The sequence below is a fragment of the Rhinolophus sinicus genome, chromosome 17 (genome assembly GCF_057876585.1).
Source record: "Rhinolophus sinicus isolate RSI-liver-muscle chromosome 17, RSI-T2T, whole genome shotgun sequence".
Classification (NCBI taxonomy): domain Eukaryota; kingdom Metazoa; phylum Chordata; class Mammalia; order Chiroptera; family Rhinolophidae; genus Rhinolophus; species Rhinolophus sinicus.
In genome coordinates, this window is record NC_142517.1 from 122,122,587 (window position 1) to 122,143,959 (window position 21,373).

A 21,373-nucleotide genomic window follows, 5' to 3' on the forward strand; every position below is an offset into this window, starting at 1 on the left:
AACTGACTCTGGGTGATGAACACACAATGGGATTTATAGATGATGTAATACAGAATTGTACACCTGAAATCTATGTAATTTTACTAACAATTGTCACCCCAATAAATTTAATTAAAAGAAAACAATAGCCCTCTCAAAGCTAGTTTAAAACATAATGGGGGAAAAAGACCTCACTAATAATAGCCAAAAAAGCATGAAGTGGGGGTGACGGGTGGCTCAGTTGGTCAGAGCGCAAGCTCTGGGCAACGGGGCTGCTGGTTCAAATCCCACATGGGCCAGTGAGCTGGGCCCTCCACAACTAGAATGAAGTCAATGAGCTGCCGCTCAGCTCCCGGGTGGCCAGATGGCTCAGTTGGTTGGAGTGCGGGCTCTCAACCACAAGGTTGTTGGTTGGACTCAACTCCCGCAAGGGATGGTGGGCTGCACCCCCTGCAACTAGCAACGGCAACTGGACCTGGAGCTGAGCTGTGCCCTCCACAACTAAGACTGAAAGGACAACTTGAAGCTGAACGGCACCCTCCACAACTAAGATTGAAAGGACAACAACTTGACTTGGAAAAAAGTCCTGGAAGTACACACTGTTCCCCAATAAAGTCCTGTTCCCCTTCCCCAATAAAAATCTTAAAAAAAAAAAAAAAGCATGAAGGATCTGGAAATAAAAATAGGAAAGTACAGAACTTATATTGGGGGGCTATAAGTATATGCGTTTAATAGGAGATATAGGAAAGCCTTGAATGAGAAAAACATATTGTATTCTTGGCTAAGAAGGCAAATTATCATAAATATATCAATTCTTTCTACAAATTAATTTATGTACTTAATGCATTCACACATAAAAATTCAAAGAATTTTGAGATGGGTGGGACTTGACAAAGGTATTCCAAAAGCACCTGAAAGAATTAACAAGAAAAAATAGCAAAAAAGCTGCATGATGATGCTGGGCTAGCCTTACCACACATCAAAACCAATTAAAAAGCTGCCGGTGGGGTGGCCGAATGGCTCAGCTGGTTAGAGCGCGAGCTCTCAAAGACAAGGTTGCCAGTTCAGTTCCCGCATGGGATGGTGGGCTGTGCCCCCTGCAGCTAAAGATTGAAAACGGCCACAGGACTTGGAGCTGAGCTGCGCCTTCCACAACTAGATTGAAGGACAATAACTTGGAGCTGATGGGTCCTGGAGAAACACACTGCTCCCTAATATTCCCCAATAAAATAAAATAAAAAAGCTGAAGTTATTAAAAGGCTATTACACTTAGAGAAAACTGTAAGTGTAATAGAACAGATAGCCCACATGCAGAATCTATAATGTGTAATATTCTAAATTTTGGTTTTAAACAAAGAAAGCATTCTAAATTTGTAGGGAAACAAAAACATATTAGTGATATAAAAAGAATTTTTTATTCAATTTGATTTTCATCACTGTATCACCTACCCACTAATATAAGGACTACACACACAGTAAGTGTTCTGAGGTAGGCCCAGAGATTCTTTCTCCATGCTTCGGGCCATCTTGCATTAATCTTAGAAGTTACCTCTTTTGTGTATATAAAGAATTATTATGGCTCAATATTGCCACTATCCCTTTTATTTTGTCTGCTCACTTTTCCAGACTTGTGACTAATTCTTATCCTTTGGTACAGTCTCTTTGTTTATTGAGCTAAGCTGGTGGTTCCCAAAGTGGGCTCTCAGACCCTATCTGTTTCACCTGGAATATGTTAGAAATGCAAATTCTCAGGCCCTACCTCATAACCAAATCACAAACTTTGAGGGTGGAGTGTACCAATCTTCGTTTTTATCACCTCCAGGTGATTCTGTTACCCACCAAAGATTGAGAACTAATGATCTAAGCAAATATCCAGCACCGTAGAAAGTACCATCTAGTTCCTACAGCAATTTGTCATATTACTCGTAAGGCACCACATGAGTTATTTGTATACCTTTCACCCAATTAGATTGTAAGTCTCTGGGGAGAAAGATTATAGTCATAGCACTTAACACAGTATCCCTCATACTGCAATAATAATCGGTATGTTCAATGCCAACCATTCTTACGCTCCCACCATTCTGTAAATTTTTTTAAAAAGTTAAATATGTCTTTATTGCCTTAACTCTTTAGAAGCTGGTTTATCCTCATGTTTCCTCTTCTTGTTACACAGCACACTGTTGAATTACAAATAGGCTCACAGTACTGACACACTGTATAGTGACACACAAATTCAAACTGGTAGAATTTTATAGTACAGAAAGTCAATGCTAAGTGGTTACTGAAATATAAACTCTTATTAAATGAAAAGTTTTACTAAGTGGTTAAAAAGGCAAAAATTGGAATCTGCAGGAACATTTTTCAAGACAGAAATTCCTTTCCAGCTTGCTGTTTTAAAGCATATTTACCTGAGGTGTGACTGTGTGGTCAATTAGATTCTCAGTCAGAGATAAAAGCAAGGCATCCAATTCGTCTGTAGCATCCTGTGGAAGACAAAATATATACAGTTGTTAAATGACCCATTAATCATCAGACTGATTTTTCCCATATCTCTCAATTTATCATCCTTACCCAGGCCTAGTTGGTGTTAACCTTTAAACAAACAGGGACATTCAGGAATCACTTTTGCTCGGAGGGGAACCTAGACTACAATCAGAACTTGAAAAAGCTAGGTGTTACGTGAACTTGCAGATAGCTCTTCCTTTTGGTGAGACAAAACTTGAGTAGGGTAAAGACTGTTCTGGCTTTTAGACTAGAAGGGAGAGGCAGAAGTTTCAGCCCAGGGGACAGCTGAGTAAAGGAGACGACTGAATTTCAAATGCTTCTTTATCCAGACATATAGGTGCTTCACTGTTTGCAAAAGAGGACAATATGAACTTCCCCCCATAGATGTTAATACTTTTTGTCTAATTAGTATTTCAAGCACGTTATGGAAGACGCAGTTCTGTACTGCAGAGTGAGAGTGTGTGTGTATACATGTCCATGCATGCGTGTGTGCATGTTTGTGGAGGTAGAAAGAATTTTAAAAGTATAGAAGATTCTAATCTAGAAATAAGAGAAATAAGTATTTAATGTGTAATACATAATGAAAAAGCCCTTCATTAATACAATTCTATTTCTGTCTATCTGCCTTCAGGCCATGGTGAATTACCTATTCATGTTTCAATATTCAACTAAATTTTAATCACACATGTGAAAAAAACTGTTCTCCTTCTTATCTCCCTCCACCTATCCTACCACCATCCTCCTTGTGACCTGGGTGAGTGCCCCCAAACAGCTTGTGCATATTTGTATCACAATGCATTACAATAAAAATCTCTCTCCCAGTGGACTATAAGCAGTTTGAAAGAAGAGACCATGTTTAAATCATTTTTGAATTTCCACAACCTAGCATGCTGTCTGGTACATATTACATATGCAGTATATCTTTGAACTAAATGTCCTTCTCTATTCCAAAAACATATCAGATTCCACTAAACAATTTTCAGTGATTAAAGATGTCAATACATCTTTTTAGAATTTTAATTAACATAAATTTTTTCCTGATTGTTTTTCTAACCCAAATGTCTGAAAAAACTGTAACCTAAATATTGACTATACACTGTCTTTGGGCAGTGGGAATACATATGATTTCTAATTTTTTCTTTTTATGAAATGTTTGGTAAAGTTCTACAATAAATGTGCTTATACATAAAAGAGCACAATGGTAAATGTTCATTTCCATTGACAATTTTTCATTTAACTCGCAAATTAAAACACTCACTAGGCAATAAACTGGGTTTCTATGATTTCTGAATTGGTGAGGGTGTGACAAGTAGATACAGGAAAGGCAGGAGCTGTGATGGGCTGGTTATACTGCAGCACAGTGACAGGACTGAAATATTTATTTCAATCAATAAATATTTAGCGCCTACTATGTGCCATGTACTGTTTGAGACACTAGGGAAGCATAGTCAGCATCCAAAACACAAAAATACAAAGATCACTCAAAACCAAAACTACCAACAAACAACAGAAAAACCTGAGACAAAACCCTGAGATACTCTTGTGAGGCATCTGACAATAGGACTCTCCCTAGAGAATTCAGGCTCAACGCTGTTCTCACAGCTTAAATTCTGGTGTCAATCAGAAATCACCAGATGGCCATGGTTGTACTACAGGATTCAACTCAGTGTGTTTTTTGGAGAAAACTTAAAAAGTATTGTTACCTTTAGAAGAGAACCATTTTCTGAAGGTGAGATGTGCTTTGGAGCAAGAGAACCTTCAGGGAGCGGCACATTATTCTCATTTAATACAGCACTGGGAAGAAAATATAAATTCACATCATGGAGGACCTGTACAGGCATAGAATTTTAAAAGTATAGAAGATAAAATTCTAATCTAGAAATAAGAGAAATAAGTATTTAATGTGTAATACATAATGAAAAAGCCCTTCATTAATACAATTCATTAGGCAGCATTTTCAAAGAAAGGACTCGGGGAAGAAGGATAACAAATTCATGTAGGGGAAAAAGAAGTGACAATTTGTGAGGAGCATGAGAGCCATCAGTATCACACGCCTTTGTGAAACTCTTCCCCAGCCCACCACATAAGAGTTTTCAAATTCAGGTCAGATTCATTCACAGATGGATCAAAATGGTGGACTATTTTGCTTCCCTCCTAAATCTCACTGAAGGGACAGAAAAAATTTATCTTGAAAAGACAGACACACAAAAAATACAGGTCAACAGATTGATCTGTTAAGGCTGTTATCAAATATATGAATGGGAAAGCTCAGCGGAACAGGATTTATACAGGATACCTGAGATATGGGAGAACAGTCAGGAAACCATAAGGAGAAGCCACCACTTAAAGACACAGGCTGGAGAGCTCTGCTGCAGCAAGAAGCAGCAGCATCTAGATTGCTCCAGATAGTCCAACGGGACCAGCCAGGTCAGAGGATGCCAGACACTCTACGACCTGTGGGCCTGGCAGCAATGACGGGAAGGTGGGGGATCGGGGTGGGGTGGGTAACTCCAGATAAGGATAACAAGAACAGGAGCAGTCTTACAGATGGCTTCAACCAGGGTGGAAAGAGGGAAAATCTACAGCCAAATCTAAAGCTGTAATTCCAGCTTTACCCTGATCACCAATTAGGACATTTGTTGAGTACTAACTGTAAAGCTCTATATTCAAAGCTCTATATGCTTAAGTGCTACGTTGATTACAGTATCTGGAACTGAATTTGATAAATCAGAAAACGCTTCACTGAATAAGTTTTTAATAATGGGAAAAGAAACAGCACTCTTTCATTCAACAATGTTTAGCAGCAACTAAGCACAGAACACTGGATATACAGTGAGGGACAAAACTAACTGGCACAGAGCAGGGGATAAAAGCCTAGTAAGACAGATAAATGGCATAATAATCATTAAAGAAAAGACAGACAGTGGGTGCTTGGAAAGAAAAGCAAGGAAATTAGCTTGAATGTGACAGCCCATAGTAAGAAAGTTTTATAAGACTGGGGGCTTGAAGTTAACTACCATACCTTAGAGAAATAATAGACGTTGCTTACCAGGTAACTTATGAGATTAAAAATACCTTTAAAAGTTGTTTTTGCTCTGCAGTTTGAATCAGTTGAAGAAGAATGAGAATTTAGAGAGACAAATTAGGAGTACCTTCAAATAATCTAAAGCTAGCCATGTAATAGACAGAAGACTAAGTAGCCATGTAATAGACAGAAGAGTGAATTCAAGCTGTCTTTCAAATAGAAATCTTGAAATCATGTGGTGATAGACTGGGGACGAGGAAAAGGCCCAAAATCAAAAAGTTAAGAGGAAAAGAACATCACTGCATTCCGTCTCCCCAGAACTGTACCTGTTTGTGACAGCAGCCTGAACACTGGCATTTTTATGACTTAATAAGCCATCTTCTTTTGTCACCTAAGAAAATTAAATCATAAACATTAACTCTTTGTTGAGGATATTAAGGTAACAAGAAGTTTATATTTCTTTCCTGTGAAAACAGAAATATCAGTTTACTTCAGTTCCAAAAGAGGTAATCATACTTTATCTATGGAAATATCAGTATTGTACCTAGTGTAATCCTATCCCATAGCCACATTTATAATCCATGCTTCCACTTCAATATATTAGTACATAAATTCACATGCTTTACTAGACAGCTCTCAATTATTTAAGACATCCTGGTGTGTTAGTCAATATACACAGAATCCCAAAAGAGTTATGCCAGAATTTTTCCAATTTACATGATAGAAGAAGAAACAGATGTTAAGCTGTATATTTGGCTTATTTTCCCTGAATGCAAGGGATATTTTAGGAGAGAATCCTAAAAACCTTTTCTGAACAAGTCAGTTCTTTTCCTCAACTTCAGTGTGGTATCATTTACATATAGTAAAATGCACACATCTGTAATGTACAATTCAATGAATTTTGAAAAATATATACAGGTGCACAATCAACACTACAGTGAACATATGTAACATTTTTACTACCCTCAAAATGTTCCCTTGAGGCTTCCAATGCAATCCCATCAAAATGCTTACACATGGCAAACAATGACCTGTACTTACTACAGTTTCACATAAATGAAATCATTACACCTCTTCAGAGTAGCATGATGCGAGTCACCCATGGTGCTCCACTTATCACTAATTAATTCCTTCTTATGCGCTGAGTAGCATTCCACTGGATGGATATACCACAATTTGATTATCTGTTTACCTACTGAGGGATATTTGGGTTATTTCTAGTTTTCAGCTATTATAATAAAGCTCCAAGGAATTCCTGTACATTTTAGTAGCTGTGTGAACCTACCCATTTCTCTTGGGTCAATATCTAAGAGTAAAGCTGCTGGGTCATATGGCAAGTGTATGTTTAATACACTGCAAAACTCTTTTCTCAAGTGCTTGCTAAACATGTTTTATTCTTACCAGCAATGTGCATTGCAGGAGATTCACCACTGCCCACATAGGAATGGTCAGTTTTTAATTTTAGCTATTTAAGTAAATGTGTCTTTCACTATGAAGTATGATGTTAGCTGTAGATTTGTCTTCATAGATCCCCTTTATCAGGCTTAAGAAGTTCTACTCTATTCCTAGTTTGCTGGAGATTCTTGTCATGAAGGGAATTGAATTCTGTGAAATGCCTTTTCCATAGGACTTTGAGAACATTTTCTTTATTTTTTAATATGGTCAACTATACTGGTTTTTTAATATAAACCGACTTTCTTCCCGACTTGGTCATGATGTACCATCCTTTTTATAAACTGCTGAGTGAGCAGATTTGTTCATATCTTGTTACGGACTTTTGAGTCTATTTTTATTAGTCTATGGTTACTTTTCTTGTAACACTTTTTCTAGTTTTGGTATTGGGGTAATACTATTCTCGTAAAATGAGTTGGAAAATGTCCTCTCCTCTTTTATTCTCTGAAAAGAGTTTGTGTAGAACTGTTACTATTTCTTCCTCAAACGTTCAGTAGATTTCAACAATGAAGGCTCTGGTCCTGGAGTTTTCTTCATGGGAAGGCTTTTAACTATAAAATAAAATCTCTTTAATTTAGGGCAATTCATTATTTCTCTCTTCTTTAAGTCAAGAAAGATCCAAAAGTATAACTGAAATGTAAGGTAATAACAATGATAACTATCACTGCTACTACACAAGCAGTTCCAACATTGGGGATCAACACTCATCACATGCTCAGTACATGCCAGGCACTATTCCACGTCCTTTACATTTATTATCTTATTTTATCCTTACAACTCATCTTAAGGTAGGTACTACCTACCTTAATTAAACTGAGGCTCAGAGAAATTAACTAACTTGCCAAGTCACAAGGCTAGTAGGTGGTAGATTAGAAGTAGGATGCAAACTCAAGTTATCTGATTCCACAGCCTGTAATGCAATATTTTATATTTTCTGTATGTGTAAATACTATGTTTATATTGGGTGAGGAGGGTAGATATAAAGCAGGAACAATATTCTGTAAGTTTTCTCAGTTCTCTTTAAGACTTGTGCCTGGGGACAGGATAAGTAAAACGCATCTTCTCAACAACAGGGTATTTTGAAATCCTGGTTAACATGACTTGGTGAGACAGGCTTTTTCCTGGTTTAGTATGGAGGAGAAGTTAGAAAGTCAGGGAGAACCAAGGAAAAACTGATTTTGGGAGCATAGATGCCATATATTTCATGGGGGTTTGTCCCACTATATATTTCACAATGTTACAGCCAACTCTTTCACCTTGCAACTTTCACTCTTGTTAATAACATCACAATTTTGCCAAATTGGGGGCAGGTGGTGGTAGGGAGTAGCAGATCAACTAAAAAAACCCTAAAATCATAGAGTTAATATTGACAGGAACTTGAAAATCACTACATTTTCTGGCTGTAAAAGTGGCAAAGATTAGGTACTCACTTCTATAGGAATTTGACTTTTTAAAAATTTCTGAAACCCTAGAGCATCCTGACTCTTACTTTTTGTCCCATGGTGCTCCTCTTCATCTAGCTTATAAAGTTGGGGATGCATTTCGCCATCTTAAGCATGTTTCTTGGTACTAGTTTCTGTCTGTAATCACTAGCTAGGTCACTCCTGTTTAACATTCATGTATTTTATTTCTTCCTCAGGGTCTCTCGGCTCTAAGTTTCATGTTCTTTTCACTTACCAGGACTACTTTGATTAAAGGAAGCTTACCTTACGCACTGCTTCTACTTGAGCCTTCAAAATGTTACTCTTCAAGTCAGGAGGAACTCTCCTGGCATTCAGTCCTGGGCTCTCAATGGCATTATTAAGACATTTCTCAGTCAACTTCACCACTTCTTCCTAGATAGTAAAAATACACTGTAAGCAACTCTGATAGTTATATGGAAATAGGAAAGGGTGTGATATTATATGGAAATGGAATGGAAATGGAATGATGAAAGTTCATATGCACATAACCAGGAAATTATGTGTCTTTAGCAGCTCTCTCCTATTCCAGGAATAGTCAACAACATGGATGGATCTTGAGATTATCATGCTAAGTGAAATAAATCAGACAGAAAAGGACAAGAACCATATGACTTCATTCATATGTGGGATATAAAATGGAAAGCAACAAACAAACAAACAAAAAACCCTCATAGACAGATAAAAGTTTAATGGTTACTAGAGGGTAAGCGGGGAGGGAGGTGGTGGTAGAAGAGGATAACGGGGCTCAAATATATGGTGATGGAAAGAGAACTGACTCTGGGTGGTGAACACAGAATGCAATATATAGATGAAGTATTATAGAAATGTACACTTGAAACTTATATAATTTTACTAACCAATGTCACCCCAATAAATTTAATAAAAAATTAAAAAAAATTACACCGGTACTTTGATCTAACACTTCTATTTCCCAGGAAAATAATCAAAGATGATTAAAGATATTTATTTATAAGACTGCTATCACACCACTGATTATGACAGTGAAAATTAACAACAATCTAAATGTGTAATAGGGACTGAGTAAACATGATAACACATGCATGCAATTTAACCACTGCTTGTAATTTATCATTAAAATAAAAAAGGTGTTTACAATTGATTAGTTTTAAAGAGCAGTGTTATTACATTTTTATTTTTTAAATATATATCACATTTAAATGTTTGGAAATATGTATCTTTAAAAATGTTAACTACAGTTATCTCTTAGTAGTAGGATAATGCAGGATTTATAATTTCCTGCTATTTAAAATTTGCTTTAATTTTCTACAATTACCATGTATGTGTACTATAGACAAAAATTACTGCAATACAAGTTGAGTAATAGCTTTAAAGTATTTTCACTTTATTGTCTTACAGCGCATAACTCCAAGGGCACCCAGTTACTATGTTGCTGATCTATCTGCCTCAGGTGGTCAAAATGTGGCAAACAAAAGACCAAAAGAATTAAAAGGACACCCTGATTCCTAAATACCCCAAATTAGACCAGATGTGAAATGACTGTGGATACTCAAACCCTACTGTGGAGTAGTCCGTAGCTGTCACAGCGAGCTGAGTTAGGAGCTTATGTCAGGGGGGAAAGTTGATCCAAAGTCTGCTTAAGTTCTCAACCAGTGTAATGTACAATCGCTCGTCTTCTCCCCTCCCAAGATTCACCAGGCTTCTTTTTCAGGTTCATTTTGGTCCTCTGCTAGATTTGTGTCAAAATCATTTCTAAGCATCTAAAGCTTTCAAACTGACAGTGTGAAAGTAAACAGACCAATATAATTGAAAAATATTGAGGGAGTCAAGAAAATGAAAGCCTTCCTGAAATTTTATCAGCTTTTAAAAGACATTTCTAAGAAAAAAACACATTAGGGAAAAAAAAGACTTGGATTCAAAAAGACATCTTTAACAATGACTATGTAAGAAAGAAGAAAATCACTCTACTTCATACAGGTCTCTGAAGAAATTCCAGTTAGGTTTCAAGGATGAAAGAACACTACAGGTCAGCTGTTCACTTTCCTCTTTAAAACCAAACCAAAACAAGATTCACGCAACAGATCCTTGTTATCTGTTGTCTCAATATAGAGGGAAAAAAGGTGTCTCCAGATCATTATCTAAAATTCACTCTTCCATTTAGTGGGGACATCTGGCAGCTGATACAATTATTTTTATCTCATTCAATTTATTTTAGTTATTTAATATAGGAATAAGAAAAAATTTTAAATTAGTCAATTAACTGAAGTTTAATTGGCTTAATTGGTATGTATCCCCCACACACACCCAATGCCTAAAAATCTGCTAGGGGACAGCATGGTGAAAGGTAGGAAAGATGAATTGAAGCATAAGAAATTCTCTTCTCTTCTTGTTTATACAACAGAGCAGCGCCTTTCAAACAAATCCTATAATTTCAAAAGACATTCATTGAGTTCTTCAACTAAATCATGACCCACTGAACATAAGTAAGAGAAAGGATAGGCTGAATCAAAATAAAAGATTTAAGACACTTCTCCCAGGAAGACATACAAGTGGCCAACAGATACATGAAAACATGCTCAACTTCACTAGCTACTAGGGAAATGCAAATCAAAACCACAATGAGGTATCACCTAACATATGTTAGAATGACTATCATCAACAAGACAAATAATAACAAGTGTTGGAGAGGCTGTGGAGAAAAAGGAACCCTCATACATTGTTGGTGGAAATGTGAATTGGTACAGCCACTGTAGAAAACATTATGGAGGCTCCTCAAAAAATTACGAACAGAATTACCATATGACCCAGCAATCCCTCTCCTGGGTATCTATGCAAAAAATCTGAAAACATTTATCCGTAAAGATATATGTATTCCGATGTTCACTGCAGCCATTTTCACATGGCCAAGCCATGGAAACAACCAAAGTGTCCTTTCATAGATGACTGGATAAAGAAGATGTGGTATTTATATATAATTGAATACTACTCTGCCATAAGAAAAGATGAAATAGCGCCATTTGAGACATGGATGGATCTTGAGATTACATGCTAAGCAAAATAAGTCAGACAGAAAAAGTCAAGAACCGCATGATTTCACTGATATGTGGTATATAAAACTGAAAGGAACAAAGGAATAAGACAACCAAACAAAGAAACAAAAACTCACAGACACAGAGAACAGTTTAGTGGTTACTAGAGGGTTTTAGGGGGGTGGTGGGGGTGGTAGAAGAGTTGGTGAAGGGGGTCAAACATATGGTGATGGAAGGAGAATTGACTCTGGGTGGTGAACACACAATGCGGTATGTAGATGCTGTATTACAGAACTGTACACTTGAAACCTATGTAATTTTACTAACCACTATACCCCCAATAAATTAAAAAAAATAAAATTAAAGTAAAAGGTTTAACAGCCATATCACTTTTGACTGTGTATCTAAAAAAAAACAACTATAAGATGACTGTACAGTTCTTAATGTTGCTCCCCAAGTTTCTGCCTTCCCTCCTAAAAATCTACAAATTGCTTCATCTTAAATGAGAACAGTTTGTAAGAATTCAGCAGAGACAGATTTCCCAGCAAAAGAAATGAGAAAGTATTAGCTTTGGGAAGAAAGGATTTCTGCAGTCTGTAGTGTGTGACCGGCATACAAGGGAGACATCCGGATACCTGGCTGTTGATGTTGACATCAATGCTGGGATGAGGGGGTGGCAACGAACCGGTTTCCATCTCAAGCTGTTTCAGCTTCTCTGACGCATCTTTTAATGCTGCAAAAAACGGCAAAATAGCCCCTTAATCTGACAGGCTGTCATAGCTGTGTGAAGGTATAGATTTAAGTTTGTTTTTTCCAACACCAGTTACCATCAATTAAAGGTAACAATCCAGCTGACCACAGAATAAATGCATTTTCTTCCTATAACCAGGTAACTCTCCATCACTTTGATTAAGAGTTAACCTAAATAGGAACACTGGCCGGTATCTGCACTGCTCCTAAAAAGCCACTAGGCATGGAATGTTAATAGAATGTGTGGTTAAGAAGGCTTACTAGTCAAAAGACCCCAAAGAAAAGCAGAGATCATGTGTGACACCATCCTTCCTTCCACAACCACAACCCAAGCTCCTCCTGCTGCACCTCAGTACTTTGCCATTTTCTTTCCTTGGCCCTCAATATATATACACAGCCTGAAACTAAACTTATGTGGAGCAAACAGATGAAGGACATACATTTATTCATTCATGGATGAATAAATATTATATACTGGTAACAGCAGGTGTGATGCAGGACAAGCATTTTGTCTTCATTATGTTCCACCTTAGCTGCAAAACACATTACAAATAAAGTCCTCTAACCACTGAAAAGATAATATTAATACGTTAAATACAATTCAGCTTTAAATGAATGCTACTTAAAGCAACCACTCTGTCTTATTTCACAGGGACTAATTTTGTATGAGATTGTATTTTCACATGGTCACTTGACAGAAAAGCTGTTGAATGCCTAATAATTTCTAAATAATCAGGCAAAAGGGAAAGGAAAACTATGAAATCATTGCCTCCTGGTCAAAGGGATCATCTAAAAGGGTCCATCAGTTAACTTGTGGATCTCTCCCTCGGCTACATATTAGAATCAGATGTGGAGCTTTTAACACATTGCGTACGGCGGGGTTTAAATCCCTCGTGAAGATTCTCGTAATCCGTACGCAACGTGTTAAGAAATACTGATTCCCAGAGCTAACCCCAGAAAATGATATCAGAATTTCTGGAGGTAGTTTTCTGGCACTGATAGTTTTTAAAACTCTCCAGGTAATGAGAATCGCTAATTCAACACTGATCTCAAAATCTTCCGTACTCATTTACTTACTTAATTGCCATCGCCTGGTTTTCTCATGCTACAAATTACTTGAGACTAAATTTTAACATGATGATGAGATCACAAACCCTTTAGCTTATGATGATACATTAATACTGTTGGGTTTGGGGTCTGGGTTTTTTTGTTGTTGTTAAAAAAAAGCTTCTTCTGCTACATCTGTTTGGCTGAGGAACATCCTGAGATTGTAGGATAAGCTATTCTTTTTTAAAGTTACTATTTTTAACTATTCATCTATGTGAAATCAGAATTTTGACATTACAACCAAAAGAAAATAAAGAATAAATTGGATACCAAGATTATAGGACCTTAATTCTTAACATCAAAATACTCTATTTTCATTGACTTTGAGCAAATGACATAAATCTGAACTGAATAAGCCTTATGAATGAATCCCCCACACTATACACGAATTTCTTTTGTCACAACTTTAGCAGCATTTAAGCTCTGCTTGCATACCTTCTGTAATAAGGGGCTCACTCACTGTCACGTATCTATTTCCGATATATGGCAGAAACATTTAAAAAATTCTTCCCTATACTGATCCCAAATCTGCTTCCCTATACTTTCAAATTGCTGGTCCAAGAATCACCAATAAAACGCCATAAAATAAAGTCTTTGCTACACAGGCTTTCAAATATTTGAAGAGTTATTACATCTCATTTGATCTTTTCTAGGCATCCCTAGGTCATTCTAGGGACATCCTATGTAGGAACATTCAATATTCTCCCAAACCAATGCAATTTCCGAGAAAGTATGTACTAAATCAACGTTGTTTGCTAATATAATACTTGTACTATTGCAGCACTGAAAAAAAACTTAAGACCATATAATGGACATAAAATGGAATGTAAATAAAATCAATACTGGCATCTCTATAATGGAGACTATTTTTATTTTAACCCTCAGTATTTAATACTCAGTATAAATACTCAGTATTAAGCTAGTCCTGCTTCTGGTTGAATCTAAATCCTGACGGCCTTGATTTATTATGTCTCACATCTGTCTAGTCACAAAGAGTTGTCATTTCTAACAAAAGTTAGAGTCCAGGGTAGGACTGTAAAAACTGGAAACTAACCAAAATAAATTATGGCAAAGAAAGTATAAGAGAAATAGTAATGGAGGATGTTTTCTTAATCCAATAACTAACTACCACCTTTAAAATAATCAAATTAGAACATTATTCTGAAATTACTAATAAAGTTAATTTCTGTTTCTCTGACCTCAGATTCACAAGCACAACTCAAACATGGTAGATGTCAGTAAGAATTTCGTAAAACCATGACATATCAGAACATTGGTTTAACTGTGTATTTGTAGTGATTACTTAGGGAACAAAAGGACAAATTTTTAATGCCAATTACCAGTAGTACTTCTACATGTTCTATTAACCAGAAGCACTGTGTAAGTTTTCATGAACACTTTCTGTCTCTAAATTACTAAATACACTGCTGAAGTCTGTACTTTTCAGAGACAACAGCATACTCAATGACAACTTCCTATGAGGTGTTGACAGATAGTATCAAATTTTAGGGATAAAAGTCAAAATTGACAAGAGCCACATAAATATTAGCTGCTGTTAAATGAATGTATATGACACTGAGATTCAACAGCAAGCTCCTGTTTAAATACAGTTTATACTTTAATATCAAACCAAACTCACAAATATAAGAAATTTTCAATGTGCAATTTACTGTTTCCTTTAAACCTTTGAAAAAGTTAAGGTAAGCAACTTTCTCTCTGTATTATTTATTTTTGTGAATCTGGGCAACAACAGTCCTCATTAAAAACAAAATACTTTCTGGGAGCTAATGGAACATCCAAACATTTATTCAATCAATCCTGTGCCCTTTACAGAAACTTCAAATCTTTAAAGAAACTTTTTCTCCTAATTTTCACTCAAGAAACAAAGTAAAAAGCAAGTTTGAAAATTCATAAATTTGTAATGACTTATAAATGATACAAATGTTTAATGGTCTCAATTATGCGATCTTAAATATTTCAATGGACCTTTAAGCCAAAAGAGCAAGAAGGCATAACTCTTCTACATTAAAATTTAAAATTCAACTATTGCATAAAATATTATTGAGGGGACTGATATATTAAATAGCACATTTCAAAGGGAGGTAAAATAAAAAGGTGTCATTGATGTTATACAGAAAATTTACTTACTCCCGCCTTCACCTTCAAGCTCCTCTAATCCACTTTGCCTGGAAGCCATGTTAACTTCCGCTGGTGCTGGCAATGTTTCCACAGTGTCAGGTGCTCCAATTACATCATCAATGGTTGTTTCCAGTAAGTCTGGACTATCTAGCAAATCAATATTCAGAGGCAAGCTGTAAAGGTAACAGGTAAAGGTAAAACTTACTTAGACCAAGATATTTATCATGAAAAGAATTTAAAAGACTAATAAGAATGTTTGTTGGAAAAAAATTCATGTAAGAGTTCAAATCCTGAGTAGTTTATTCATCCGACAACACCTTTTGGGCAGGCTTTTCTTCCAGCTAAGATGGAGTAAAAGGGGACTGGATTTAGCTTCCTACCTAAAATAACCTAAGGGGGAAAAATTTGTTTTCAAGACATAAGACATCAGACAACAAAGGACAATGATTCTGAAATTTGGGAAACAACTGAGATGAGCCCTACAATTGCCTTGAGAGAATTTCCATGCCTTGGTGTAGAGATGGTGAAATGAGGCGGAGCACAGAGAACGCCCTTAGTAGTCTTCTCAATTGAAAAGATGAGGCTGAGAGTCCAGTGCAGCCGAGGCAACTGGAGTTCACAGGACACAGGATCAAACAGGACAGAGCAGCACTTCAAGGAGAGAATCCTGGAGATCTGCAGAAAACCCCCACCTCAAGTATTCAGCAGAGTACTGACGAGAGAATGTGTGTGAGGAGACTGAGGCTAGGGAAAGACCATCCAAAAGGACTTCCGCCTTCTGTTTGGCTGGGGAAAGTACTAGTGGCACTCACACTGGGCCACAGTGCCTGTTTCCACAGACAGATTGTAAAAACACATTCATTCACAGGGCATTGAGTATTCAGGACGGTTTTGCCTCAGTGGTGAAAAATAATTAACTCAGACTGAGCACGGCAAAGGCCCACCTAATACATCATAAAAGAAAGACCTGAAAGGATCCAACTGTTTCCAAGTAACTTAACTGCATCCCAAAACAAAGCTCAAAGGTATAGAGGAATATAAAATTGTATCGCATCAGACAGGGAAGTGAAACTTGTTAGGTTAAGAACTTGGTAGAATGTCGGGTCCATTCAAAGATTACCAGGAATGCAAAGAGGCAGAAAAAGACATCCCATACTAAAGAGAATAATCCATCAATGGAAACCGATGTTAGAATTTGCAGAGAAATATATTAAACAGTTACAATAACTGTTTAATTATAACACGTTAAAAAAAGTTAAGTACAAACATGGAAGATATAAAAAAGATCCAAATCAAACTTCTAGAGAAGAAACTTATAATATCTGAGATGAAAAATATATTGGATGGGATTCACAGAGATTGACATTGGGGGGGGGGAGCTAAACTTGAAGGCATAGCAACAGAAAATATCCCAAATAAAACACACCAAAAAAAATAATCCCTCAAAATGAAAAGAATATCAGTACCACAAAAGACCCCGAATAGCCAAAGCAATCTTAAGAAAAAAAAGACCAATACTGGAGGTATCACACTCCCTGACTTTAGCTTGTACTACAGGGCAACAATAATCAAAATAGCATGGTATTGGCAGAAAAACAGACACATAGACCAATGGAATAGAATTGAGAACCCAGAAATAAAACCACATAAATATGGACAGATAATTTTTGACAAAGAAGAAAAAAACCACACAATGGAGAAAAGACAGTCTCTTCAATAAATGGTGCTGGGAGAATTGGATAGCCGCGTGCAAAAGACTGAAACTGGACTGCTATTTGTCACCATGTACCAAAGTTAATTCAAAATGGATCAAAGACTTAAGCATAAGACCTGACACAATAAATTGCATAGAAGAAAACATAGGTACTAAACTTATGGACCTTGGGTTCAAAGAGCATTTTATAAATTTGACTCCAAAGGCAAGAGAAGTAAAAGCTAAAATAAATGAATGGGACTATTATCAAACTTAGAAGCTTCTGCACAGCAAAAGAAACCACTGACAGAATAAAGAGGCAACCAACTGAGTGGGAGAAGATCTTTGCAAACAGCGCCTCCGATAAGGGGCTAATATCCAAAATATACAAGGAACTCATGCAACTCAACAACAAAAAACAAACAACCTAATTGAAAAATGGGCAGAGGACCTGAAGAGACATCTTCCCAAAGAGGACATACAAATGGTAAATAGACATATGAAAAAATGCTCAACATCACTAATCATCAGAGAAATGCAAATCAAAACCACAATGAGATATCACCTCACCCCAGTCAGAATGGCTATCACCAACAAGACAAATAGTAACAAGTGTTGGAGACGCTGTGGAGAAAAAGGAACCCTCATACACTGTTGGTGGGAATGCAGACTGGTGCAGCCCCTATGGAAGGCAGTGGGGAGGTTCCTCAAAAAATTATAATAGAATTATCATATGACCCAGCAATCCCTCTCCTGGGTATCTACCCAAAAAATCTGAAAACATTTATCCATAAAGACAAGTGTGCTCCAATGTTCATTGCAGCTTTATTTACGGTGGCCAAGACATGGAAAGAACCAAAATGTCCTTCGAATGGATAAAGAATTATGGTATATATATGCAATGGAATACTATTCGTCAGTTAGAAAAGATGAAATAGGATCATTTGTGACAACATGGGTGGATCTTGAAATTATAATGCTAAGCGAAATAAGTCAGACAGAAAAAGCAGAGAACGATATGATTTCACTGATATGTGGTATATAAACCAAAAAGAACAAAAGAACAAGATAAACAAATGAGAAACAAAAACTCATAGACACAGACAAAAGTTTAGTGGTTACCACAGGGTAAGGGAGGAGGGTGGTGGTAGATGAGAGTAAAGGGGATCAACTATATGGTGATGGAAGAACTGACTCTGGGTGGTGAACACACAATGGGATTTATAGATGATGTATTACAGAATTGTACACCTGAAATCTATGTAACTTTACTAACAATTGTCACCCCAGTAAATTTTAATTTAAAGAAAAAGAAAAAAGAATATCAGTTAGTGTGGGACAACTTTAAGTAGCCTAATGTAATGGATAATTGGAATCGCAAAGTGGGGGTGGGACAGAACAAATGTTAAAATAAATAACTGCTGAAGTTTTTCCAAACTTGATGAAAACTATAAACCCACAGATCCAAGAATCTCAATCAACCCTAAACACAAGAACATGAAGAAAGCTACACCAAAGTGCATCATAATCAAACTGCTTAAAACCAATGATAGAAAATCTCAAAAGCAGCCAAAGACTCATATGTTCAAAAAAATAAAGATAAGGATGACAGCCTATTTCCCATCAGAAACTATGCAAAGTAGAGGATAGTGGAGGATCACCTTGAAAGCACTGAAAGAAAAAAAAAAAAACGACAACTAAAATTTTATAGCCAGTAAAGAGTTTTAAAAGCAAAAAAAAAAAAAAAAAAAAAAAAAAAAGAAAGAAAAGAAAGCTAGGTATATACCAAAGGAAAATGAAAATATACATCCACACAAAAAGGTGTACATAAATGTTCATTGCAGTATTACTCATAATAGCCAAAAAATGGAAACAGCCTAAATGCCCATCAACTGAGGCCTGAATAAATAAAATGCAGTATATCCATAGACTAAAATACCAATCAGCAATAAAAAGGAGTGAAGCACTGATATATGCTATGACATGACCGTTGAAAACATAATGTTAAGGGAAGAAATCCAGACACAAATTATCACATATTGTATGAGTCCATTTATATGAAATGTCCAGAAGAGGCAAATCCATTTAGTCAGAAAGTAGATTTGTGGTTGCCAGGAGCTGGAGGAAGGGTCAGGGAGGAATGGGGGATTGACTGCTGTGGTGTAAGGTCTGAAATTAAGATTGAATACTAAGTGCTGCCTTGACATCCTGTGAGGCTAACCACAGGTTCCCATGCTCTCACCAGATATGCAGCCCCCCACCCAGTGGAAAAGGTTCCCCATCCGGCTAGTTCTGCTATCAACTAACTGTACCAGCTGTATTCTGCCAGGTTTTTAACCAAACAAATTTCACTTTCCTGACAGTCTGTAAAATTATTCAAACAAGCCAATCACATCCCCTGATGGGAACTAGGGGTCATCTCATGCTCATGTTACTATAAAGCCTGCCTCCTACAGTCCATTGTTGTTCACTTTGCTCCCCAAAAAAACAACCGTGTGGCCCTATATGTTATGAGGTTTCCTTCTACCTTGAGCCATAAGTACATGTGACTAATAAATTACTGTCTATCTCATCTTTCCAGTGCTGGGTTTTGTGTGTTCGACCATTTTATAGTATTTAGGGTAAGGGATCCCTCCCTCACCAAAAGGGTGAATAAGGGGTGATCAGAGCAACTGCTAATGGGTATGAGGCTTCCTTTAGGGTGGACAAAAATGTTCTAAAATAAAATTGTGATAAAGGTTGCACAATCCTGTGAATGTACAAAAAACACTGAACTGTCCACTTTAAATGGGTGGATAGTATGGTATGTAAATTATATCTTAAAGCATTAAAACAAAAGACAAAAGAAATTATCATTCATACTGAATAATTCATGACCAAAAGACTTGCACTAAAAAAAAAAAGTTAAAGACCTAAAGGCAGAAGTAAAATGAACACTGCATTTCGTGGTTTACAATATAGTAAAATGCTTGATGACTGATAAAAAGGCTGGCAGTGGGTAAACAGAAGTACACTACTGTAAGGTTCTTATACTATACATGAAATGGTATCATAGTCTACTTTCAAGGCATAGTATAAGTTAAAGTTGTACATGCCAAAGTAACCATTAAAGTAAAACAAAGAATTATAGCTAAGAAGTGAAGAAAGGACAAAGATGGAATTTAAAAAAACCTGATTAATGAAAAAGAAGACAGAAAGAAAGATGGGAACAAGACACATATGAGATAAACAGAAAACAAACAGCAAAATGATAGACTCAAACTTAATCATATTAATAATCACATTGAAAGGAAATGGACTAAACATACAAATTTTTAAATACAAAGATTGCCAGTTAAGATAAAAAAAAAGGCAAAACCCAAGTATATCTGTCTACATAAAACAATTTAAATATAAACAGAGATTTAAAAATAAAAGGATAGAAAATGATATACCATGCTAACACTGGTCAAAACAAAAGTTAGAGTGAATATATTGTTACCAAAGTAGAGTTCAGAGCAAAGAACAATACTTCAAATGAAGATGGCTATAAAGGGGGCATTTAATCAACAGCACATGACAATGCTAAATATTTATGAACTTAATGACAGAGCTTCAAAATACATGAAGCCAAAACTAAAAGTACTGCAAAGAGTAATAGACAAATTGATAATTATGGTTGGAGATTTCTGAATAATTGATAGAACAAGTGGGCAGAAAATCATCAAGGATATATTAGACTAGAACAATACTAATCATCAACTTTTCCTAATTGACACTTATAGAGCAGTATACCAGAAACAGCAAAATACACATTCCTCTCAAGTACACAAAGAATAATCACTAACATAGACCATGTTCTGGGCCATAAAATAAGATTTGATCAATTCAAAAAGATTCAAGTCATACAAAGTATATATGTTCTTTGACCAGAACAGACTTAAATTAGAAATCCAAACAGAAAGATCTTTGGAAAATCCCAAAATATTTGGAAATTATGTAAGACACTTCTAAATAACACATGGATCAAAAAAGATATAAAAAGGAAAACTATAAAAGTATTTTGAATTAAATGAAAATGAAAGCGCAACATATCCAAATTTGTAGGATGCCACTAAAGGAGTACTTAGAAGAATACTGATGGCACTAAACATTTATATTAGAAAAGAACTTCTCATATCAGTGACCTAAGCTTTCACCTTGATAAAATAGAAAACACATTAAATGTAAAGAAGGCAAGAAATAATAGAGATTGAAGGGAAAAAAAGTAGAG

The 21,373-nt window shown here is 36.2% G+C and overlaps 1 protein-coding gene across 6 annotated transcripts in view; it reads right to left on the reverse strand.

The window, feature by feature from the left end:
* EPB41L5 (erythrocyte membrane protein band 4.1 like 5) overlaps positions 1 to 21,373 on the reverse strand; it is a 139,809-nt gene that overhangs the window by 18,442 nt on the left and 99,994 nt on the right. For 5 of the 6 annotated variants that reach the window (XM_019715485.3, XM_074335200.2, XM_019715484.3 and 2 more), the window contains 6 exons: positions 15,438 to 15,601; positions 12,068 to 12,165; positions 8,668 to 8,796; positions 5,836 to 5,900; positions 4,188 to 4,278; positions 2,388 to 2,462 (listed from right to left, as the gene is read on the reverse strand). In XM_019715485.3, the coding sequence (XP_019571044.3) occupies positions 2,388 to 2,462; positions 4,188 to 4,278; positions 5,836 to 5,900; positions 8,668 to 8,796; positions 12,068 to 12,165; positions 15,438 to 15,601 (622 nt within the window). Of the gene's footprint in view, positions 1 to 2,387; positions 2,463 to 4,187; positions 4,314 to 5,835; positions 5,901 to 8,667; positions 8,797 to 12,067; positions 12,166 to 15,437; positions 15,602 to 21,373 lie in introns of those variants that run through there. The other variant, XM_088794215.1, reaches the window with a different exon arrangement.